General features: G+C 41.0%; 1 protein-coding gene across 2 annotated transcripts; it reads right to left on the bottom strand.

The window, feature by feature from the left end:
- Positions 1–5,103: 5,103 nt before the first annotated feature.
- Positions 5,104–18,974, bottom strand: ccdc137 (coiled-coil domain containing 137). 2 transcript variants are annotated; one of them, XM_036937913.2, is made up of 7 exons: positions 18,799–18,964; positions 14,919–15,052; positions 14,472–14,715; positions 13,504–13,586; positions 11,748–11,827; positions 7,839–8,081; positions 5,104–6,959 (listed from the first exon to the last, which is right to left on the bottom strand). In XM_036937913.2, exons 1-6 carry the CDS (start codon positions 18,867–18,869, stop codon positions 7,881–7,883), a joined length of 813 nt encoding a protein of 270 aa, XP_036793808.1. In that variant the 5' UTR covers positions 18,870–18,964; the 3' UTR covers positions 5,104–6,959; positions 7,839–7,880. The 2 variants fall into 2 exon arrangements, with proteins under 2 accessions (XP_036793808.1, XP_090049034.1); XM_090192908.1 differs by having other exon boundaries at positions 5,104–8,081; positions 18,799–18,974.
- Positions 18,975–19,816: the final 842 nt, after the last annotated feature.

Genomic DNA, 19,816 nt, shown 5'->3' with positions numbered 1-19,816 from the left:
ATACTACACACCAACACAGACACACTGCATACTATACACACACACACAATACACCAGTGGCGGTCTGTGCCATTTAAGATGAGGGATGATGATTTTGTTTTTTAAATTAACATGGCCTTATTTCTATAACAGCATATTGGATGAGTCATTCATATTCCATTCACCCAGTTCAATGTAACATCGGTAGGTTTAAGTTACTACATGATACTCAAATTCTCTCTATACCCATCATGAGGTTGCTACAAGCTAGCCTATGAATGTTTACAACGTAGGTGCACAGGTCGAGAGAAACACTTTTGCCTGCATCTAGCTGATCTAGGGTGTAATCAGTAGAGGTACGTGAGTAAAATCCCTGGGGAAGCCAATCCAGGAAAAAAATAGCCATATTACAACCGATGTGTTGTGATAATTGCGTTGTTTGCTCTATAACCTGTTAGTTCATATACCGTGATATATAAGACAATGTTTCAGACATTTTCGGACTACTAAACTATTGATTTAGAACCACAGGGTTATCGCAAGTCAAAGAAAACAGGATCTGCCTCCACTATTCCAGCACCATCTAATCACCTATGCCTAGTCTAATATAGTGACAACTAAAAGATACCAAAAACTACTGTCCAATCAACGTAAGCTAAATATGTGGCTGTCCATGGTACTGATTTCTTGCGTGCAAGTAGAAAAAAAACATGTGGACTCACCCTACTTGTAGAGAAACGCCAGTACTATCCTCTTTCATGTTGCCTAAACTGTCTATGACACTGTCACAGTACACACCTGTAATTTTTGTTGTCCTAGGCTACCTGGCTAAAATACTTGCTCGCAAGCCTAACTTCCTTTCATGGGCAACGATACACCAGGCCAGCTAATTTTTTTTATTGATTTATTTTACCTTTATTTAACTAGGCAAGTCAGTTAAGAACAAATTCTTATTTTCAATGATGGCCTAGGAACAGTGGGTTAACTGCCTGTTCAGGGGCAGAACAACAGATCAGGGATTCGAACTTGCAACCAGTCGGTTACTAGTCCAACGCTCTAACCACTAGGCTACCCTGCCACCCCGATTAACATTAGCATACTACATCTAGCTACATGTTGAACCTCCATCCTCAGGCCAGGGGCACAATGTATGAATTTATGGTTGGATCAGAATCGCCGCTATAAATCATTGGCGAGTAAGGAGAATTAAGTTAAACCACAAGTCCAAATCCCTATCTCCATCAATGGTTAATTTAGGAAAGGGACGATTTTAGCTAACTAGTTAGCCAGCGGAGCACGACACAACGAGATGCAACAATTCAAGTTGTTTTCTGTCAATAATGACATTTGGCCTGTGATGTGATTGGTCTGAAGCCATATCCAAACTGGCTCCCCTTGACACGTTTTTTTTTTGGTGCGCCAAGACCATTCACAGTTGAGCTCACTGTTTAGGTCAACTTTGATTGGCCATTATTTTATTTTTAGAGGCCAAATGCTCTCTGGCTTCCCTTGAATTCAATGCTACGGGCAGCAACAATGTCATACTCTTTCTGACCAGACAGCATCAGCTAAATATACTACACATACTGAGACAGAGGGGCGCTGTTTCGTTCGCTCGGATGCTTTCTCCGGTGAGATACATTCAGCCCCTAGCAAACAGATGGAAATTTATGAAACATAGATTATTATTTTATTTTTTTCTTGTTAAATTTTTTTGGGGAAGCATGGCTGACCAAGTTACTTTTTTAAATGAGCCCTGCACAATATAAAACACACATAAATAAAAAACACAAAATACTAATTACCAAACATGATAAAATAAAATAAATTAAATAAAAAGTATTCACTTAGAACATAATCTCTCCTGTGGACAATGTTCTGGTATTATATTTGACGAGGTTGAAGCGCTTCTGACACCATGATGTGTACTGCGCAGCAGAGCACCAGCAAATGGCTCAGCTTCAAATGTTAATGATAAATTTTGTGATACCCGAGCCCTACCTGTAAACCTAGTAATTGATTTAAAAAAACAAACCTAACCCGAAGTATAATCTCGGGGACCATCGGGCTCGGATAGCAGAGCTCTACACTGTATACTACACAGCCTGTGACTGTGTTTTTGTATTATACATGTTGGTTACAATGTGTATATTTGTTGTATATACAGGGTGCATTTGTAAAAGAGACCTAGGTCTCAATGTCTTCCCTGTTAAAATAAAGGTAAAACATAAATGAAATAAATAGTGCACAGCTACACACTGCATGTCCACTCGTGTATACTATCCAACCACACTGCTTTTGAGAGAGATCAGACTCTCCTTGAATGAAGTAGCTGAAACTAAGAATCTGAATATGTGTATCCCCTCAATCAAGCCAGAAGAATATGAGAACAGGGTTCATAATACGAGTTTCGTCGGGCAGTGGAATGATGCAGTACCTTAATGCAGTAGATAGTGTCCATCCCAAATGGCAGCATATCCCCTATGGGCTCTGGTCAAAAGTTGTACACTATAAAGGGAATAGGGTGCCATTTGAGATGAAAACATAGATTCAAGATGCGATAAGTCCTTGTGGTTATGAAACCGTTGAGTCATGTCAGTGCATTCATCAAGAACAGTCTTCCATCCAGAGGTATCCAGGGCCAGAAGGCAGGCGTACATGTTATATAAAAGGAGTTGAGTGGGCTGCGAGTAGAGCCCTCTCGCAACCAACCTACACAAGAATATTTGTTATATTTTCTATATTACACAGGATATAAAAGTGTATGGGTAATGGTAACAGCTGTATGAAGAGTAGCAGCTGTGTAAAAAATACAAGTTCAGAGCCATATTCTATTCACACAGTATTATTCGATTTTTTCACTAAACATGGCCCAGTCTGGGTTGAGGCAGCTGCCCTCTTGTTCGCTTCATTAAAATGAGTTCTCCCTTCCCACTGGGAGAAGTAGCTATAAGATATTTATTCATGTGTAATTTGTCACTGCACACACAGCAGGCGTACACACACACACAATTACTCTCATTGAGCTATGGCTGCCTAGCAGCAGCAGGCTGAGAAACCTCTTCCTCACCCACCCACTCCTCTCCTTGTTACCTGTGCTGGGCTGTGTTGTTCAGTCAGTCAGCAGTCCTGGGTTCGTTAACACAGAGGAGATAAGCAGGCTGCAGAATGGAGAAGACTCTAGGGGTCATTAATAGCAAACAAACAAACTGGTCAGATGCATGCAGACATGAGTCAGCATTATGTTGAACGCTTTAAAGGCCCCATCTGTCATTTCAATAGCATGACTGTTTTTGGATGCAGAGTTTTAGATTACTGGTCAGAGTATAGGAAAAATATAAAGATCAAAAATAAAAACCTTCACAATAGCTTCTTAGTTACATAACTCAGTGATAAACAGCAGGTTTCTGTGGACTAGAACCCCAGTGAAGACGTGTGTGCCCTGTTTGAATGTATACATAATTACATTTACACAAATAAGACATGGTTAGGAATAGGACAGACCACCTGCAAATCATTACCTAGCGAGTCCCCATGCATCTCATTGTTACAGCTAGGTCAACACTTCAAGAACACAGAGTATATACACGTCATAGATAAAGACCAAAAAGTGACTATAGATTACCTCTAGAAAGACTGCAGTTACGTCCCAAATGGCTCGTATTCCTTTTATAGTGCAGTACTTTTGACCAGGGCCCATGTCAAAAATAGTGCACTATACAGGGAATAGGGTGCCATTTGGGACACACATTGCCTCTTGTTTTCTGATTTAAAAAAATTAAACAGTGTGGTTGAACCTCCTGACCACACAAATATGATGTGGGTCATAGATTGCGGCCCTAACCCATAATGGATAACTGATGAGTTGTTTCCATGGAGACAGATTCCAAACAGACAAGGAGCAATGGGGAATTCCTGGTTCACGCACAGCAGTCCGTTCAGATAGAAATAGAACAGACATGCATTTCTGACAGAGTACAAGGAATCATGTCAGCTCTATTCATTACATTTCTACTGCATCTGCAACATTTCATATGTTACTGTTTACTTCTTCCTGAGCAAACACGTCCCTGCTTAACTTCAACTGAAAATAAAAGGTCTTGATCTACAGAACAAACTTCCTGTGAATCACTACTAGTGTTCAAAGTTACCCTTGAATGACTTAGGTACATGAAGGATTGAAAAGGTACATGAAGGCTTGAGTACATAGAGATTATTCCCATGTAATTCTATGGTACAGTACCCCCCTGAAACTATGAGCAATGAAAATATTGGTCATTGAACTTAGCGGATACGGTCCAGTCAGCCAGCCTTCACTAGAAATCACAACCACCTGTCCAGTCTCTCACTGGGCAACAGGGATTTACTGTCACCATGACAACACACTCGACAGACCTACACAACATCAGGCATGTTCAAGCTGATTAAACAGCAGAGTTCATCCATCCATAGTCAGTAGAAGTTGTTATTATATAATCTATTATTTCTGTATAGCTGTACACAGTCACTTTGTCATAGGGATGACAAAGCAGGGGAGAGAATAAAAAAAATAAAAAAGTGGACAAAGACAGATTTTTAAAAGGTTTGTAAAAATGTATTTGCGGTTTATGAAAGTATATCAACAAGTCCATGTAACCTGAGATGTTTGTAGATTCTTACACAGGAGAAGCTCTAAACAAACCAGCTAGAAATATCTAGATCCAGCCGGCTGCATTAGTTGTTCCCCAGGCCAAAGATCCTCAGACAACGGGTCCTTTCATGTCTTGTAAATCAACCTTTTTTGGGATTACAGATGTAAAACAGAGGGTGCCGGGCTGATTTATTTAGGCTTGGGGACATCATTAAGATATGTGGAGGGAGTCTGTTACGTAGGTCTAACAAAAGAAAACCACTACCTTACCTACTGCCCAACCTCTACAAATAGCTCCCCTATAGATTAACTATTGGCTATACAATTATTAGCTCCTTTGCATTGAAACAAAACCACACCTGTCTGATGTGATTTTAGAACTAAAGAGTGGTGAAACAACTATCTCTGTACAAATATTGACAAACGCAATTGAAATACATTATTTGAGCAATAAATATAACAAACAGCACCTGCAGAAATGTATGGGAACCGTATGCAGTTACGATGTTACATTTTATTCAAAACAATACCACATTCGCTCCAGAAACAATCATTATTATTACTAATAACATAACAAGAAGCACCCCAATTATGTTTCTGTCCTGACTACCACCTAGTGGGAATGGCAGGTGCAAACGTTTCTTGCTCGGTACAGCAGGGCCGTAAATAATACAGTGCCTTTGGAAAGTATTCAGACCCCTTGACCTTTTCCACTTTGTTATGTTACAACCGTATTCTAAAATGGATTTAAAAAAGAAGAAGAATCCTCAGTAATCTACACACAATACCCCATAATGACAAAACAAAAACAAGTTACATTTTTGCAAAGTTATTAAATATAAAAAAAAGAAATACCTTATTTACATAAGTATTCAGACTCCTTGCTATCAGACACAAAATTAAGCTTCAGGAGCATCCTGTTTCCATTGATCATCCTTGAGATGTTTCTACAACTTGATTGGAGTCCACCTGTGGTCAATTCAAATGATTGGACATGATTTGGAAAGGCAAACACCTGTCAATATAAGGTCCCACAGTTGCCAGTGCATGTCAGAGCAAAAACCAAGCCATGAGGTCTAAGGAATTGTCCGCAGCGCACCGAAACAGGATTGTGTTGAAGCACAGATCTGGGGAAGTGTACCAAAACATTTCTGCAGCATTGAAGGTCCCCAAGAACACAGTGGCCTCCATCATTCTTAAATGGTAGACGTTTGGAACCACCAAGACTCATGCTAGAGCTGAACGCCTGGCAAAACTGAGCAATCAGGGGAGATGGGCCTTGGTCAAGGATAGATAGAGCTCCTCTGTGGAGATGGGAGAACCTTCCAGAAGGACAACCATCTGAAATATTTGGCCTGAATGCCAAGAGTCACATCTGGAGGAAACCTGGCACCATCCCTACGGTCAAGCATGGTGGTGGCGGAATCATGCTGTGGGGATGTTTTTCAGAGGCAGGGAGACTCGTCAGGATTGGGGCAAAAATGAACGGAGCAAAGTACAGAGAAATCCTTGATGAAAACGTGCTCCAGAGTGCACAGGACCTCAGACTGGGGCAAAGGTTAACCTTCCAACAGGACAACGACACTAAGCACACAGCCAAGACAAAGCAGGAGGGGCTTCGGGACAAGTCTCAATGTCATTGAGTGGCCTAGCCAGAGCCCGGACTTGAACCCGATCGAACATCTCTGGAGAGACCTGAAAATAGCTGTGCAGCAACGCTCCCCATCCAACCTGACAGAGCTTGACAGGATCCGCAGAGAATAATGGGAGAAACTCTCCATATATAGGTGTGCCAAGCTTGTAGCGTCATACCTAAGAAGATTTGATGCTGTAATTGCTGCCAGGTGCTTCAACAAAGTACTGAGTAAAAGGGTCTGAATACCTATGTAAATGTGATATTTAGAATAAGTTAACAAAAAAATGGAAACCTGTTTTTGCTTTGTCATTATGGGGTATTATGCGTAGATTGATGAGAGAAAAAACAATTTAATCAATTTTAGAAAAACTCTAACGTAAGAAAATATGGAAAAAGTCAAGGGGTCTGAATACTTTCTGAAGGCACTGTATGTAGTTCATTCCATCCAAACTGCATGGAAAAGTTTGAGGTTTTAAAGTCCCCAAAGAGTCATAATTTAGTCCATGTCAAAGCAGTCATGCATTGCCACAAGAGAAGATAGTTAATACAGAAAACAGTGGCATTGCCAGTCAGAAGTACCTGACAGAAATGGCAAGGCCTGCAGGTAGGTAGGAAGGAAAGCTACTTATTCAAGGAGAAACAGTCCATATGTGCAGAGGTGGTCTGGTCCTTTCAATACCAGTCAGAATCCATCCCAGTGTCCACAAAAACTCCCTGCAGATTGGGAAAGGAATATGAACTGCTTGGTGATCAGATGAGCTAATCCTTGTCCCCTCCATGTGGTTCCACTTAGATTTGGTGCTTCATCTTCAATGCAGCCAAATTCCCCATCATTCACCCTGAAATGTGCACTTGCTCACTCTCCTCAATTGAATTAAAAAACATTTGATTTAAGCACAGGCTACAGGGGTTTACAGACTTTCCACCATATGTCTTACACCAGTCCACACAATTTAAAATTTGTCTCTATACTCCAGCATTTTGGATTTGAGAAAATGTTCGTATCAGGTGAAAGTACAGAACGTCACCTCTAATTTGAGGGTACTTTCATATTTATCTGATTTACTGAAAATAGAAAATAACTAAGTGAGTAGATAAGATGTTTCTGAACACTTCTAAATCAATCCTGATAATGCCACGATTAAGAAAAAACAACAATCATGAATAATGATGAGTGAGAAAGTTAGAGGCTAAAACAAAGCATGTCAAACTCTCACCATTCCCAATAATGGGTGACAAACATTTTTGGGGGGTATGATCTTTGACCCTCATCATTCATTCCTAATCATGGTATAATCATGGTAGAATCCACATGAATGTAGAAGTGTTCACAAACGTAATCTATTCTTGCAATAAAAGTGAGTCAAACAAAATACATTATTCACCAATCACTTCCTATTGGACAACATGTAATCTGAAAACACCAGAACAGGCTGTAAATGCATCCAACAAGTTTGTAGAGTCACAAGCTTGATGTAGTCATAGTGTACAAGGAATATTGGAATACTGTCACCTGCTCTCAAATAAAAATAGCTGGAGTATAGAGCCACATACAAAAATAGTATTTGGACAGTGTAAGTGAGAAGTGCACACCTTGGGGGAGGGAGCAAGGCAGAGAATGGGACCACTGGAGTCTCACTGGAGGTTCTTCAGCTTCTCTATCCCAGTTGCTTTGGCCTCTTGCTGATGCTGCTTCTGTTTCTTCAGGTGGCGGTAGGCTTGCACCACCCGCTGCCTCTCCTCCTCCATCATCCTCTGCCTGGCCATGGATGGCTTGGCTGTGGAGAACTGGGTCTGGCCCAGCAGAGAGTTCAGCAGGAGACCCTTACATACACCCTGGAAGAGAGAGAGAAGGACTAACATTATTTAATAGTCTAGAGCCATTCATCTGAGCCTGTATTCACAAAGCGTCTCAAGGTAGGAGTGCTGATCATCCATGGAATTATTGCAAAAGTGTGGTATGCAGCTTTTGTGCTACTCCATAAGGACGGGGATAGTAGTGATCTTGAGAATGATCTACCCATTTCCAGGCTCCCTTGTCTTGCGAAAATATTAGAACCATTGGTCAGTCAATCTCACGTGACTTGGGAAATGGTAGTCAGTGTTTTTCTTTTTGGCAAATCAAAGAAATAAATTATTGCTGCCTTATTAGCCAAGAAATCATTAGGGGCTGACCCGTGTTTGCGTAAGTATGCATTGCCCCTCATTGCTGGCACAATAGCACACTATCAGGAAATATCAGGAAGTGTCGAAAGCAGCTTTTGTGATAACACTCCATAAGGGCGGGGATAGTGGTGATCTCGATAATTATTGACCCATTTCCAGGCTCCCTTGTCTTGCGAAATTACTACAATCATTGGTCAACAAACCAAGTTATTTTCTGTTATTCAATCCGGATTCAGACCCAAACATAGCACCACTTCGCCTACCATGCTCGTTGTAAATTATATTACAAATTATTTAGTTAGAAAGAATTGTGCTGCCATGTTTGTAGACTAAAGCTTGATACTGTAGACCATGTTATTCTGTTGAATAAGCTGTCCTCCATAGCATCCATAGCATAGCCACTTTTATGTCTATTATAGTTTCTGGGGATATTATCTATATGCATGCAGCATAATCTACACTTAAACTACTAGATGCTGTCAATGGTTTCATAATTATCTCAATGTCAGAACTCAGGCCATCAAAGTAGATGGGGTCATACCTGAGAGCTTTGAGTTACATACTGATTATTATAATTTTTTATTTAACTAGGCAAGTCAGTTAAGAACAAATTCTTATTTACAATGACGGCCTACCCCAGCCAAACCCGGACAATGCTGGGCCAATTATGGGACTCCCAATCATGATGCAGCATGGATTCGAACCAGGGATTGCAGTGACGCCTCTTGCACTGAGATACAGTGCCTTAGACCACTGCGCCACTCTGAAGCCAACATAAAGAGGTGGCCCAAGGTTCGATACTCAGCCCATTACTGTTTACAATCTATACTGAACAAAAATATAACTGCAACATGTAAAGTGTTGGTCCCATGATTCATGAGCTGAAATAAAATGTTACACACAAAAAGCTTATTTCTCTCATATTGTGTCCACACATTTGTTTACATCCCTGTTTGTGTGCGTTTCTCCTTTGCCAAGGTAATCCATCCACCTGACAGGTGCGGCATATCAAGAAGCTGATTAAACAGAATGATCATTACACAGGTGCACCTTGTGCTGGGGACAATAAAAGGCCATTGTCACACAATGCCACAGATGTCTCAAGTTGAGGGAGTGTGCAACTGGCATGCTGACTGCAGGAATGTCCACCAGAGCTGTTGCCAGAGAATTTAATATTAATTTCTCTACGATAAGCCATCTCCGCCATTTTAGAGAATTTGGCAGTACATCCAATCGGCCTTACAACCGCAGCCATGGTGTAACCATGCCAGCCCAGGACCTCCACATCTGGCTTCTTTATCTGCCAGATCGTCTGAGACCAGCCACCTGGACACCTGATGAATATTTTGGTCTATAATAAATTCCTTTTGTGTGATAAAACGAATTCTGATTGGTGGGCATATGCTCTCTAAGGCCCACCATGGCTGCGCCCCTGCCCAGTCGTGAAATCCATAGATTAGGGCCTAATTAATTCATTTCAATAAATAGGTAATGCTGTAAAATATATATATTTCATTTGTGTTTTATTCCATTGTTCCATCAGTTGGCCAAGCCTTTTCACATTTGAAGTCTGACTGCCAAGCATTGCAGAGGTTATTATTGGATCTAAACTTAATGCTAAATGCAAAACATGCTTTTTTCTAGGTCCCATAACCCACATTTAAATAACATGTGTAAATGACTAGTTTGAACAGTACACAAATTGAGCAAGTTCCTTCCTACAAATATTTTGGTATCTGGCTTGATGACAAAACTGTCATTTAAAAAAACATGTCAATGAGCTGATAAAGTTCATGTTCAAGGTTGTGTTCTCTTACAGAAACAAAGCATGTCTGACTTCTGTTAATAGGAAGGAAGTTGTTCAGGCCACTTTTATGTCTATTATAGTTTCTGGGGATATTATCTATATGCATGCAGCATAATCTACACTTAAACTACTAGATGCTGTTTTCCATTGTGCCCTTATGTTTATTACTGGTGATGGTTATAGAGCTCACCATTGTCTTTTGTATCAAAAAGTGGGTTGGGCCTCTTTGTATGTAAGGAGAGTAAGCCTAAGACTGGGTTTGGTCATTTGTAAGTCTAAATTGAATTAACGATGATCGATACAAAATTTCTCCATGAGGGCTTTGTAGATAAACCAAGCACGAGACTGGATTTGGCCCCGTCGGTCTCCACAAATTTGGGTAAAGCTGCATTTATTTTTTTTGCGCCCTTTATGTGGAATAACTTACAGGACTCACTGAAATGAGATGTTCTGGTCCATTCAGAGTAATGATCGGAGACCTCAATGTTGATAAATGTGTCCATTTCTTAATAGATTTGTAATTTTATGTACAATATTTATGCAGGGTTCATCTGTAAAAGAGTACGTACTGTCTCAGTACGACTTCTCGGTCAAAATAAAAGGTGAAATATATTTTTTTACATCTTATTCATTAGGATCTAAAAAGGCAAAACTGATCCTAGATCAGCACTACTCTAAGATGCCAGAGTGGTGTACTATGACGTGAGATAGAGGAGTTAGCGAGCTAACACTGGTCAACTCAGAGTTCAACTCGGGATAACCGGTGACACTAAAGTGGCTCACCTTTTAACCAGGCAACGAATCTGTCAGAATTAACCGTCTCCGAGGCAGTCTAAGTCAGGGCTAACTCCACTTACCCTGAATTTTTTTGTTGTTGTTGAATTATTTAAACTTTTTTAAATTAATTTAACAAGGCAAGTCAGTTAAGAACACAGTCTTATTTACAATCACAGCCTATATCAGCCAACCCTGGGCACCGCTGGGCCAATTGTGGGCCACCCTATGGGACTCCCAATTACGGCCGGATGTAGCGACGCCTCCAGCACCGAGATGCAGTGCATTAGACCGCTGCGCCACTGGGGTGCCCAGTACCTGAGCTGTGAGTTGAGGAACAATTAAAATCTGTTTCTCTCCCTCTCGTCATCATCCTCTTCATTTGAGGAGAGGACTAATTAAACATTTTATTAATTTAAAAAAAGGTCATTAAAATACGTATCACATTATACATTTAGTAATGACAAGATGCACTTGAAACTTCACGCAAAGTAAAACTTTTGTATGACTTTTGTTTGACTTAGCCTTGTGCGGCACACAGTAACAAGCTCGGCTTGAGCAGGCGACAGGTGCACGATCAATATCCACCTTCATAACATGGATAAAGCCTGAGCTGGAATGTTTAGCTAACCAATGCAGGATAGCTTCAGCAAATCCTGAGTAATCTAGCTTGCATCGTAGTATACCCCTCTGGGGAGTGATATCATTAAAATGAGGATAGCTCTTTTTACGTACTCACATGTACACACACTTACCTGGGGCTTGATCAGTGCCTTCCTGGGCTTGATACTCAGAGTCGGCGGTGCCATGGCAACTTCTCCAAAGGCAACTTCATCTAAAAGTTAAGGGATAGAGAATAAGATGGTGGCAGCATGTACAGTGCCTTGCGAAAGTATTCGGCACCCTTGAACTTTGCCACATTTCAGGCTTCAAACATAAAGATATAAAACTGTATTTTTTTGTGAAGAATCAACAACAAGTGGGACACAATCATGAAGTGGAACGACATTTATTGGATATTTCAAACTTTTTTAACAAATCAAAAACTGAAAAATTGGGCATGCAAAATTATTCAGCCTCTTTACTTTCAGTGCAGCAAACTCCAGAAGTTCAGTGAGGATCTCTGAATGATCCAATGTTGACCTAAATGACTAATGATGATAAATACAATCCACCTGTGTGTAATCAAGTCTCCGTATAAATGCACCTGCACTGTGATAGTCTCAGACGTCCGTTAAAAGCGCAGAGAGCATCATGAAGAACAAGGAACACACCAGGCAGGTGCGAGATACTGTTGTGAAGAAGTTTAAAGCCGGATTTGGATACAAAAAGATTTCCCAAGCTTTAAACATCCCAAGGAGCACTGTGCAAGCGATAATATTGAAATGGAAGGAGTATCAGACCACTGCAAATCTACCAAGACCTGGCCGTCCCTCTAAACTTTCAGCTCATACAAGGAGAAGACTGATCAGAGATGCAGCCAAGAGGCCCATGATCACTCTGGATGAACTGCAGAGATCTACAGCTGAGGTGGGAGACTCTGTCCATAGGACAACAATCAGTCGTATATTGCACAAATCTGGCCTTTATGGAAGAGTGGCAAGAAGAAAGCCATTTCTTAAAGATATCCATAAAAAGTGTCGTTTAAAGTTTGCCACAAGCCACCTGGGAGACACACCAAACATGTGGAAGAAGGTGCTCTGGTCAGATGAAACCAAAATTGAACTTTTTGGCAACAATGCAAAACGTTATGTTTGGCATAAAAGCAACACAGCTGAACACACCATCCCCACTGTCAAACATGGTGGTGGCAGCATCATGGTTTGGGCCTGCTTTTCTTCAGCAGGGACAGGGAAGATGGTTAAAATTGATGGGAAGATGGATGGAGCCAAATACAGGACCATTCTGGAAGAAAACCTGCAAAAGACCTGAGACTGGGACGGAGATTTGTCTTCCAACAAGACAATGATCCAAAACATAAAGCAAAATCTACAATGGAATGGTTCAAAAATAAACATATCCAGGTGTTAGAATGGCCAAGTCCAGACCTGAATCCAATCGAGAATCTGTGGAAAGAACTGAAAACTGCTGTTCACAAATGCTCTCCATCCAACCTCACTGAGCTCGAGCTGTTTTGCAAGGAGGAATGGGAAAACATTTCAGTCTCTCGATGTGCAAAACTGATAGAGACATACCCCAAGCGACTTACAGCTGTAATCGCAGCAAAAGGTGGCGCTACAAAGTATTAACTTAAGGGGGCTGAATAATTTTGCACGCCCAATTTTTCAGTTTTTGATTTGTTAAAAAAGTTTGAAATGTCGTTCCACTTCATGATTGTGTCCCACTTGTTGTTGATTCTTCACAAAAAAAATAGTTTTATATCTTTATGTTTGAAGCCTGAAATGTGGCAAAAGGTCGCAAAGTTCAAGGGGGCCGAATACTTTCGCAAGGCACTGTATACATCTCTAATTACCTGATATACAGCATGCTCTGCTGAAAATCCATACATACCTATGAACATGTCGTTTTCTGCCTTCTCTTCTCGCCTGTCCAGTTTCTTTTTATGTAGCCTGTCCAGCCGGCTTTTATCATATCTGCAGTCACACAGGAGAGGACAAACGATTAAGGATGTAATTTGAGACCACTACATTTTAGACTAAATACAAAGGCTTAATTTCAAATCACCCCTAACCCCTCCTCCCTAGACACTACTGTAGATCTGAAGGGGTTGGACAGTTTGTCAACTTTATTATCACATGGGGGCAAATTAACATGGTCATCACGCTGTAGAAAGCAGGTAACATCAAACTCAACCTTAAACGTAGTCTATGTTTGATGCGTTAAACTAATGATTCCATTGATATTTATTTTTTTGAGATCCCAGGGGGGCTTTGACAGTCTATTGTAAATCAGTCCGATAGTACCCTTGACAGTATTTCAATCTGAAAGAAAGTTATGGTTTGAAGTGACAAATGCATTAGAAAGGCATTGGGAAGTTCAAAAGATCAGGCAATAATTTTGTATGATCTTCTGTGCAGAAAAAGAACAGATGTTATTTTTTTTCTCCAGTCTGATGTAGTGCCTGGTCTTGTTTACTCTGTTCTAATGAGTCCTGCCCAGATTGTGGGCATGGTAGTGGGAAACAGAAGACACATACATGTTCCTTAGAGTCTTAACTTTCAGTGATGTAGCTTAAACCGTTCAATAGATAGAGCCACGTGTCCGAAGAAAAAAGAAGCTGCTGTTTATTACAACTGCATCTAGCTGCTACTGACGTAACCCCGGTTCTATGAACCAAAGCATTTCCCCCCCTTCTATTTCAGTGTTTCTCTTGCGACCCCTAGTTTGGGAAACGCTGCTTTATACCAATAAACAACAAAGTCCAAAAAGGTTTAAACAAACGTGTAGGCCTATGTGAAAGGCGGGGCTAGGGGTTGGGTTGGAATTGAGGGACAGAATGTTTGTCTGGCTCCACTCACTCTTTCTTCTTGTCAGACTTGCATTTCCCGGTGCCAGCAGGTTTCTCCTGCTCCTCTAGCTCCCTCTCCGGCCGTCTCTCTATCTGGTTCTTGGTGAGGAAGAGGACGTGCTGCGCCTCATTGCCCATCCTCCGCAGGTACGTCTTCTCACTCTCCTTCTTCTTTCTACGGAAGTGTGGAACAGGGATATCTACGATTGTAGCATCACCTGGCTTGGGTTTGGGAGCAAGGGCGATGGCGTCAGCTAATGGGATCCAAGTAAAGAATATAAAGAACAGGACAGAAAATGAGGAGTACTGGAAGACAGAGCTTCAATTAAACTTTTAAGAAAGGCAAGTCAGTTTTTACAAGTATCAAATACCTTCGCTAATACTACAGGCATTCATGTATAGGCCTAATCAAGGACTTAGAACATTATTAAAAGGTTAGAATTCCATGATGACTGACCTTTCCTCATCTTCTTGGCCTTGCTGGGCCCCATCTTCATCCTCTCCTTGCTTTTCATAATCTCTCGAAGGCGGAAGGGAATCTGCTCAAGATGATCCTTCTGTCTGGGCTTGCCATCTCGTTTAGGCTTCTTGCTAGAGGGGCAATTAATTTATGGAAAAAGAAAGACATTTATTTACTCTAAGTAAAATCATGTGTAAACAAGAAGTCATCACAATATTTGGTCACATGGTCATGCATTGAATGTGCACTACGAGCGGCATGTGCATCAGACGCATGTGCATGGACCATAACTGGTTTGGCGTTTAACAAAGTGCTCAAAATATTTGATATATTTTTGAGAAATAGAAGCTTGAGCATACAGAGAAAAGTTTGTCAGCACTCTAGCAACATCTTCACTTTGGCGAGTTATGAAAGTATTTTAACTTTAGCCGTCACATGGTGGCCCTGGGCCCGGTTTGCCAAAAGCATCTCAAAGCTAAATTAAACTTTAGAAACTTAGTAGGAGCATCATTAAATCTCCCAAATCCATCATTACTAAAACTGCACATTATTTAACGGCTGCCTCAGACCACTTGTAGAACAGCTACTGTTAGTGCGTCGTTAGAAGGGCAAAAAAGCATCTATGGTCACTTTATACACAGAAGATCTCAGCTGAACATATAGATAAGCAACTTCATTCTCTCTGTGACCTCTGATAACTTCAAAACGAAGTTGACTACAAATACAAAGTTGCCAATGTCTTTGCAATTGTTACAAACAAGCAAAGGATAAAATGATGCTTCAAATGAAAACCGAGATGACCTTGTCCTATCGTGCTCTAGCGACTTGTTGCAGGCCAGGCACATGCACGCTGACTTCGGTCGCCAGTTGTAAAGTGTTTCCTCGGACACATTGGTGCGACTGGCTTTCGGGTAAAGCGAGCAGCGCAGCTTGGCAGGGTCATGTTTCAGAGGACGCATGGCTCTCGATCTTTGCCTCTCCTGAGTCCGTACGGGAGTTGCAGAGATGGGACAAGACTAACTACCAATTGATATCACAAAATTGGGGAGAAAAAAAAGGGGTAAAAAGTACCCCCCAAAAGAAATCTGTCTGTTTAAGCTAGAGACAACTGTGTTTTTGCAAGGGCTGCGTCTCAATCCACTGCATCCGCCGATATCGCCCTTCCAAATCAAATTTTATTTGTCACATACACATGGATAGCAGATGTTAATGCGAGTGTAGCGAAATGCTTGTGCTTCCACATCTGCAGTGAAAGGTGGCAGAGCTAGAGTGGTGTTTGTCAGACCATGAGACAAATCTGAAAATTGGTCTTCTCACAAAATCGTATGAAGCATCTGAACAGTTTGGCCTACAAACTATTAACACCACTCTATTGAAATTTGACTCTCACGGACACAATGGTGTTCTGTTTTGCTTACAAGACTCATCTGAAGGTCTCCAGTACCAGTGTTTATTTAAAAAAAAATATTTAAAAAAAAGGAGGTATACAGTAACAGTCAAAGGTTTGGACACACCTACTCATTCAAGGGTTTCTCTTTTTACTATTTTCTACATTGTAGAAATAACACACATCATGTAGTAACCCAATTGTTTTTAAACAAATTAAAATATATTTTATATATTCTTAAAAGATTCTTCAAAGTAGCCACCCTTTGTCTTGATGACAGCTTTATACTCTCTTGGCATTCTCTCAACCAGCTCCACGTGGAATGCTTTTCCAACAGTCTTGAAGGAGTTCCCTCATATGCTGAGCACTTGTTGGCCGATTTCCTCTTCACTCTGCGGTCCAACTCATCCCAAACCATTTTAATTGTGTTGAGGTCAGATGTTTGTGGAGGCCAGGTGCAGCACTCCATCACTCTCCTTCTTGGTCAAATAGCCCTTACACAGCCTGGAGGTGTTGGGTCATTGTCCTGTTGAAAAACAGTGATAGTCCCACTAAGTGCAAAACAGATAGGATGGCGAATCGCTGCAGAATGCTGGTTAAGTGTGCCTTGAATTCTAAATAAAATCACAGACAGTGTCACAAGCAAAGCACCTCCACACCACCTCCTCCATGCTTCATGGTGGGAACCACACATGCAAAGATCCGTTCACCTACTCTGCGCCTGATTCACGCAGTCTCCTCTGAACAGTTGATGTTGAGCTGTTTCTGTTACTTGAAACATGTAGCATTTATTTGGGCTGCAATCTGAGATGCAGTTAACTCTAATGAACTTATCCTCTGCAGCAGAAGTAACTCTGGGTCTTCCTTTCCTGTGGCGGTCCTCATGAGAGCCAGTTTAATCATAGCGCTTGATGGTTTTTGCAACTGCACTTGAAGAAAATGTCAAAGTTCTTGACATTTTCCTGATTGACTGACCTTCATGTCTTAAAGTAATGATGGACTGTTGTTTCTCTTTGCTTATTTTAGCTGTTCTTTCCATAATATGGACTTTGTCTTTTACCAAATAGGACTATCTTCTGTATACCACCCCTACCTTGTCACAACACAACTGATTGGCTCAAACGCATTAAGGAAAGAAATTCCACAAATGAACAAGGCACATTGAAATGCATTCCAGGTGACCACCCCATGAAGCTGGTTGAGATAATGCCAAAAGTGTGCAACGATGTCATCAAACCAAAGGGTGGCTACTTTGAAGAATCTCAAATATATTTTGATTTGTTTAACCCTTTTTTGGTTACAACATGATTCCATGTGTGTGATTTCAGGGTTTTGATGTCTTACAATGTAGAAAAGAGTAAAAAGAAAAGAAAAACCCTGGAATGAGTAGGTGTGTCCAAACTTTTGACTGTAGCTCTGTCTATTAATCTGAGAGTGGTTACATTTCTCCAGGCCCATCACTCAGCTTTTTACCAAAACAGAGACGGGGCGACCGTTGTTATTGTTTCATCTGTGGATTATCAAGACATTAAAGTGTCACCAACAAAACGTTTAACATTAGGCCTATAGCAAATGCAGCATATGGCCTTTTCCAGTAGTTTTCCAGAAACATAGCATGCCATTCCATGAGCGCAGCATTTATTTTTCAACAGGAATCAATAAACCCAATCAGCCCTCCATGACAAAATCATAAACAGAGTAGGGCTGCTTTGGGGTTATGCGCAGGTAAAACAATTCAGCTATTCTATACTTCCACATTTCCAAGTTCTATTCTTGAAGATCAAGGCAGTATAAAATTGATCGGAATTCTGATACATCTTTACATTAAAAACCAAGTCTAATTTAATCGTACTTTATATGTAGAAAGCAATGGGTTAGAAGAAGCCTACATAACCAACACATAAAGTAAAATGTAACATCCATATATGGCCAGCTATATAAACTTTAACATTGATTTATCCTGCAATAGATGTGGTTCAATTGGTAACATACAGTTTTGTCTTCTTCTAATGCCTCTTAAGGGGAAAGTAATCTAAAAGTAACTGAATGTAATCAGATTACGTTACTGAGTTTGGGTAATCCAAAAGTTACATTGATTACAATTTGACAGGTAACTAGCAACTAACGGATTACATTTATAAAGTAACCTACCCAACCCTGTGTGTGTGAGTGATATATATATATATATATAAAAAGTGGTGACGGAGTAGGCATGCTGCTGACTAGATGCTGAAAATGGGGCTTGCCTCCGACTGGCAGCTGTAGTGTCGCCGGATGAGGAAAACGGCACTAGTGAAAACGGCCCAGTGAATGAGGCGATTGGCAAGAAAGCAGTCGCTTGGGGTGCGACCATTCTGGACTGGAGGGACCCCGGCCTCCTGAGTGCTCATTGCTAACTGGGTAACTAACTCTCAAGATAGCTAGCATGCTAACTTAGATAGCTAGCAAGCCTGTAGGACAAAAAAGAGCGAACCAGCTGGTCAGCGTTACCTTGGATATTGCCCTGTCGTAGCACCTTGTTTAAATGCCTCTGCGGGTTTCGTCTGTTTATTTTTCCCCATGATGTTCTTGTTATTGGTGCTTAACTAGCGCGGATTCCTTCGAAACAACAACCCACGTGGGCTAACGTTGAGAAATTCTTCTTCTTTGGAGTTAAACTGCAGTTGGCATCAAATATGTTGCATTACCGCCCCCAACTGGACTATGATATAAATCCATTGTACATGTGATACAAAAGGGGAAAAAGAAAAACCTTCCAACTAACCCTACACTCGTTAAAAATCCACTACCCCATTCCAATACTTTGACCATATTGCTCATGCACCATGCCAACGGCCTGGAAGGATGAGATACTCAACACACCCTCTAACTCTTCTGAAGTCAAATCTCATATACCCACTGCCGGCCCGCCTGTGGCGGCAGATAGCCTTTTCTGAGCTAAACTGACGCACTTCCAACAACACACAATTCTGCCCAAAACAATGACAATTTCTCTCAACCAGCATATGGGGTTTTAGGTGAGCGCTGATGCCGCCCTTTGATAAGCAGTGCCCAAATTGTCAAAGGCAGGGGCGCAAAATATTTTGCTTGTCCATTCCCAGCACGCCTCTCCAGGGTGCTGTTGGTGAGATGCATCTTTGAAGCGCTCCACCAATGTTCTATCCAGAAAATTCTCTAACAAAAATGTAGAACATATAGGATATGGTAAAAAAAAATGGTATGTGGCCTTTTCTGTAGCCTACAGCCTGGAGGTAAAATGTATGACAATGTAATGAGATGGACACTTTTTACATCATGCAGGTTTCTCTGATCAAATAGCCTAACCTGACTAATGAGCTGCCATGTTAACAAACAACATATCCTAAAAACAGGACAGGTCAAAGTAAAATGGACAATATGGAATGGACAGTCACAACTGTTTCACCCCATTGTCATGATCAGTGGTTTCAAGTTTGTATCCATCAATTTTTGACAAGCTGTTCATAGCGAAAAATAAAATACTTCTGCA

This window comes from Oncorhynchus mykiss, chromosome 12, assembly GCF_057628025.1.
Source record: "Oncorhynchus mykiss isolate SJ-2025 chromosome 12, ASM5762802v1, whole genome shotgun sequence".
Lineage (NCBI taxonomy): Eukaryota > Metazoa > Chordata > Actinopteri > Salmoniformes > Salmonidae > Oncorhynchus > Oncorhynchus mykiss.
This window is presented reverse-complemented; position numbering and strand designations above follow the sequence as displayed.

Coding starts and splice junctions, on each gene's coding strand:
- ccdc137 (XM_090192908.1), bottom strand. CDS start 18,869: ATGGGGAAAAATAAACAGACGAAACCCGCAGAGGCATTTAAACAAGGT. Junction 15,053..18,798: donor ACGACAGGGCAATATCCAAG/GTAACGCTGACC, acceptor TTGCCCCTCTAG/CAAGAAGCCTAAACGAGATG. Junction 8,082..11,747: donor AGGCACTGATCAAGCCCCAG/GTAAGTGTGTGT, acceptor TCTCTCTTCCAG/GGTGTATGTAAGGGTCTCCT.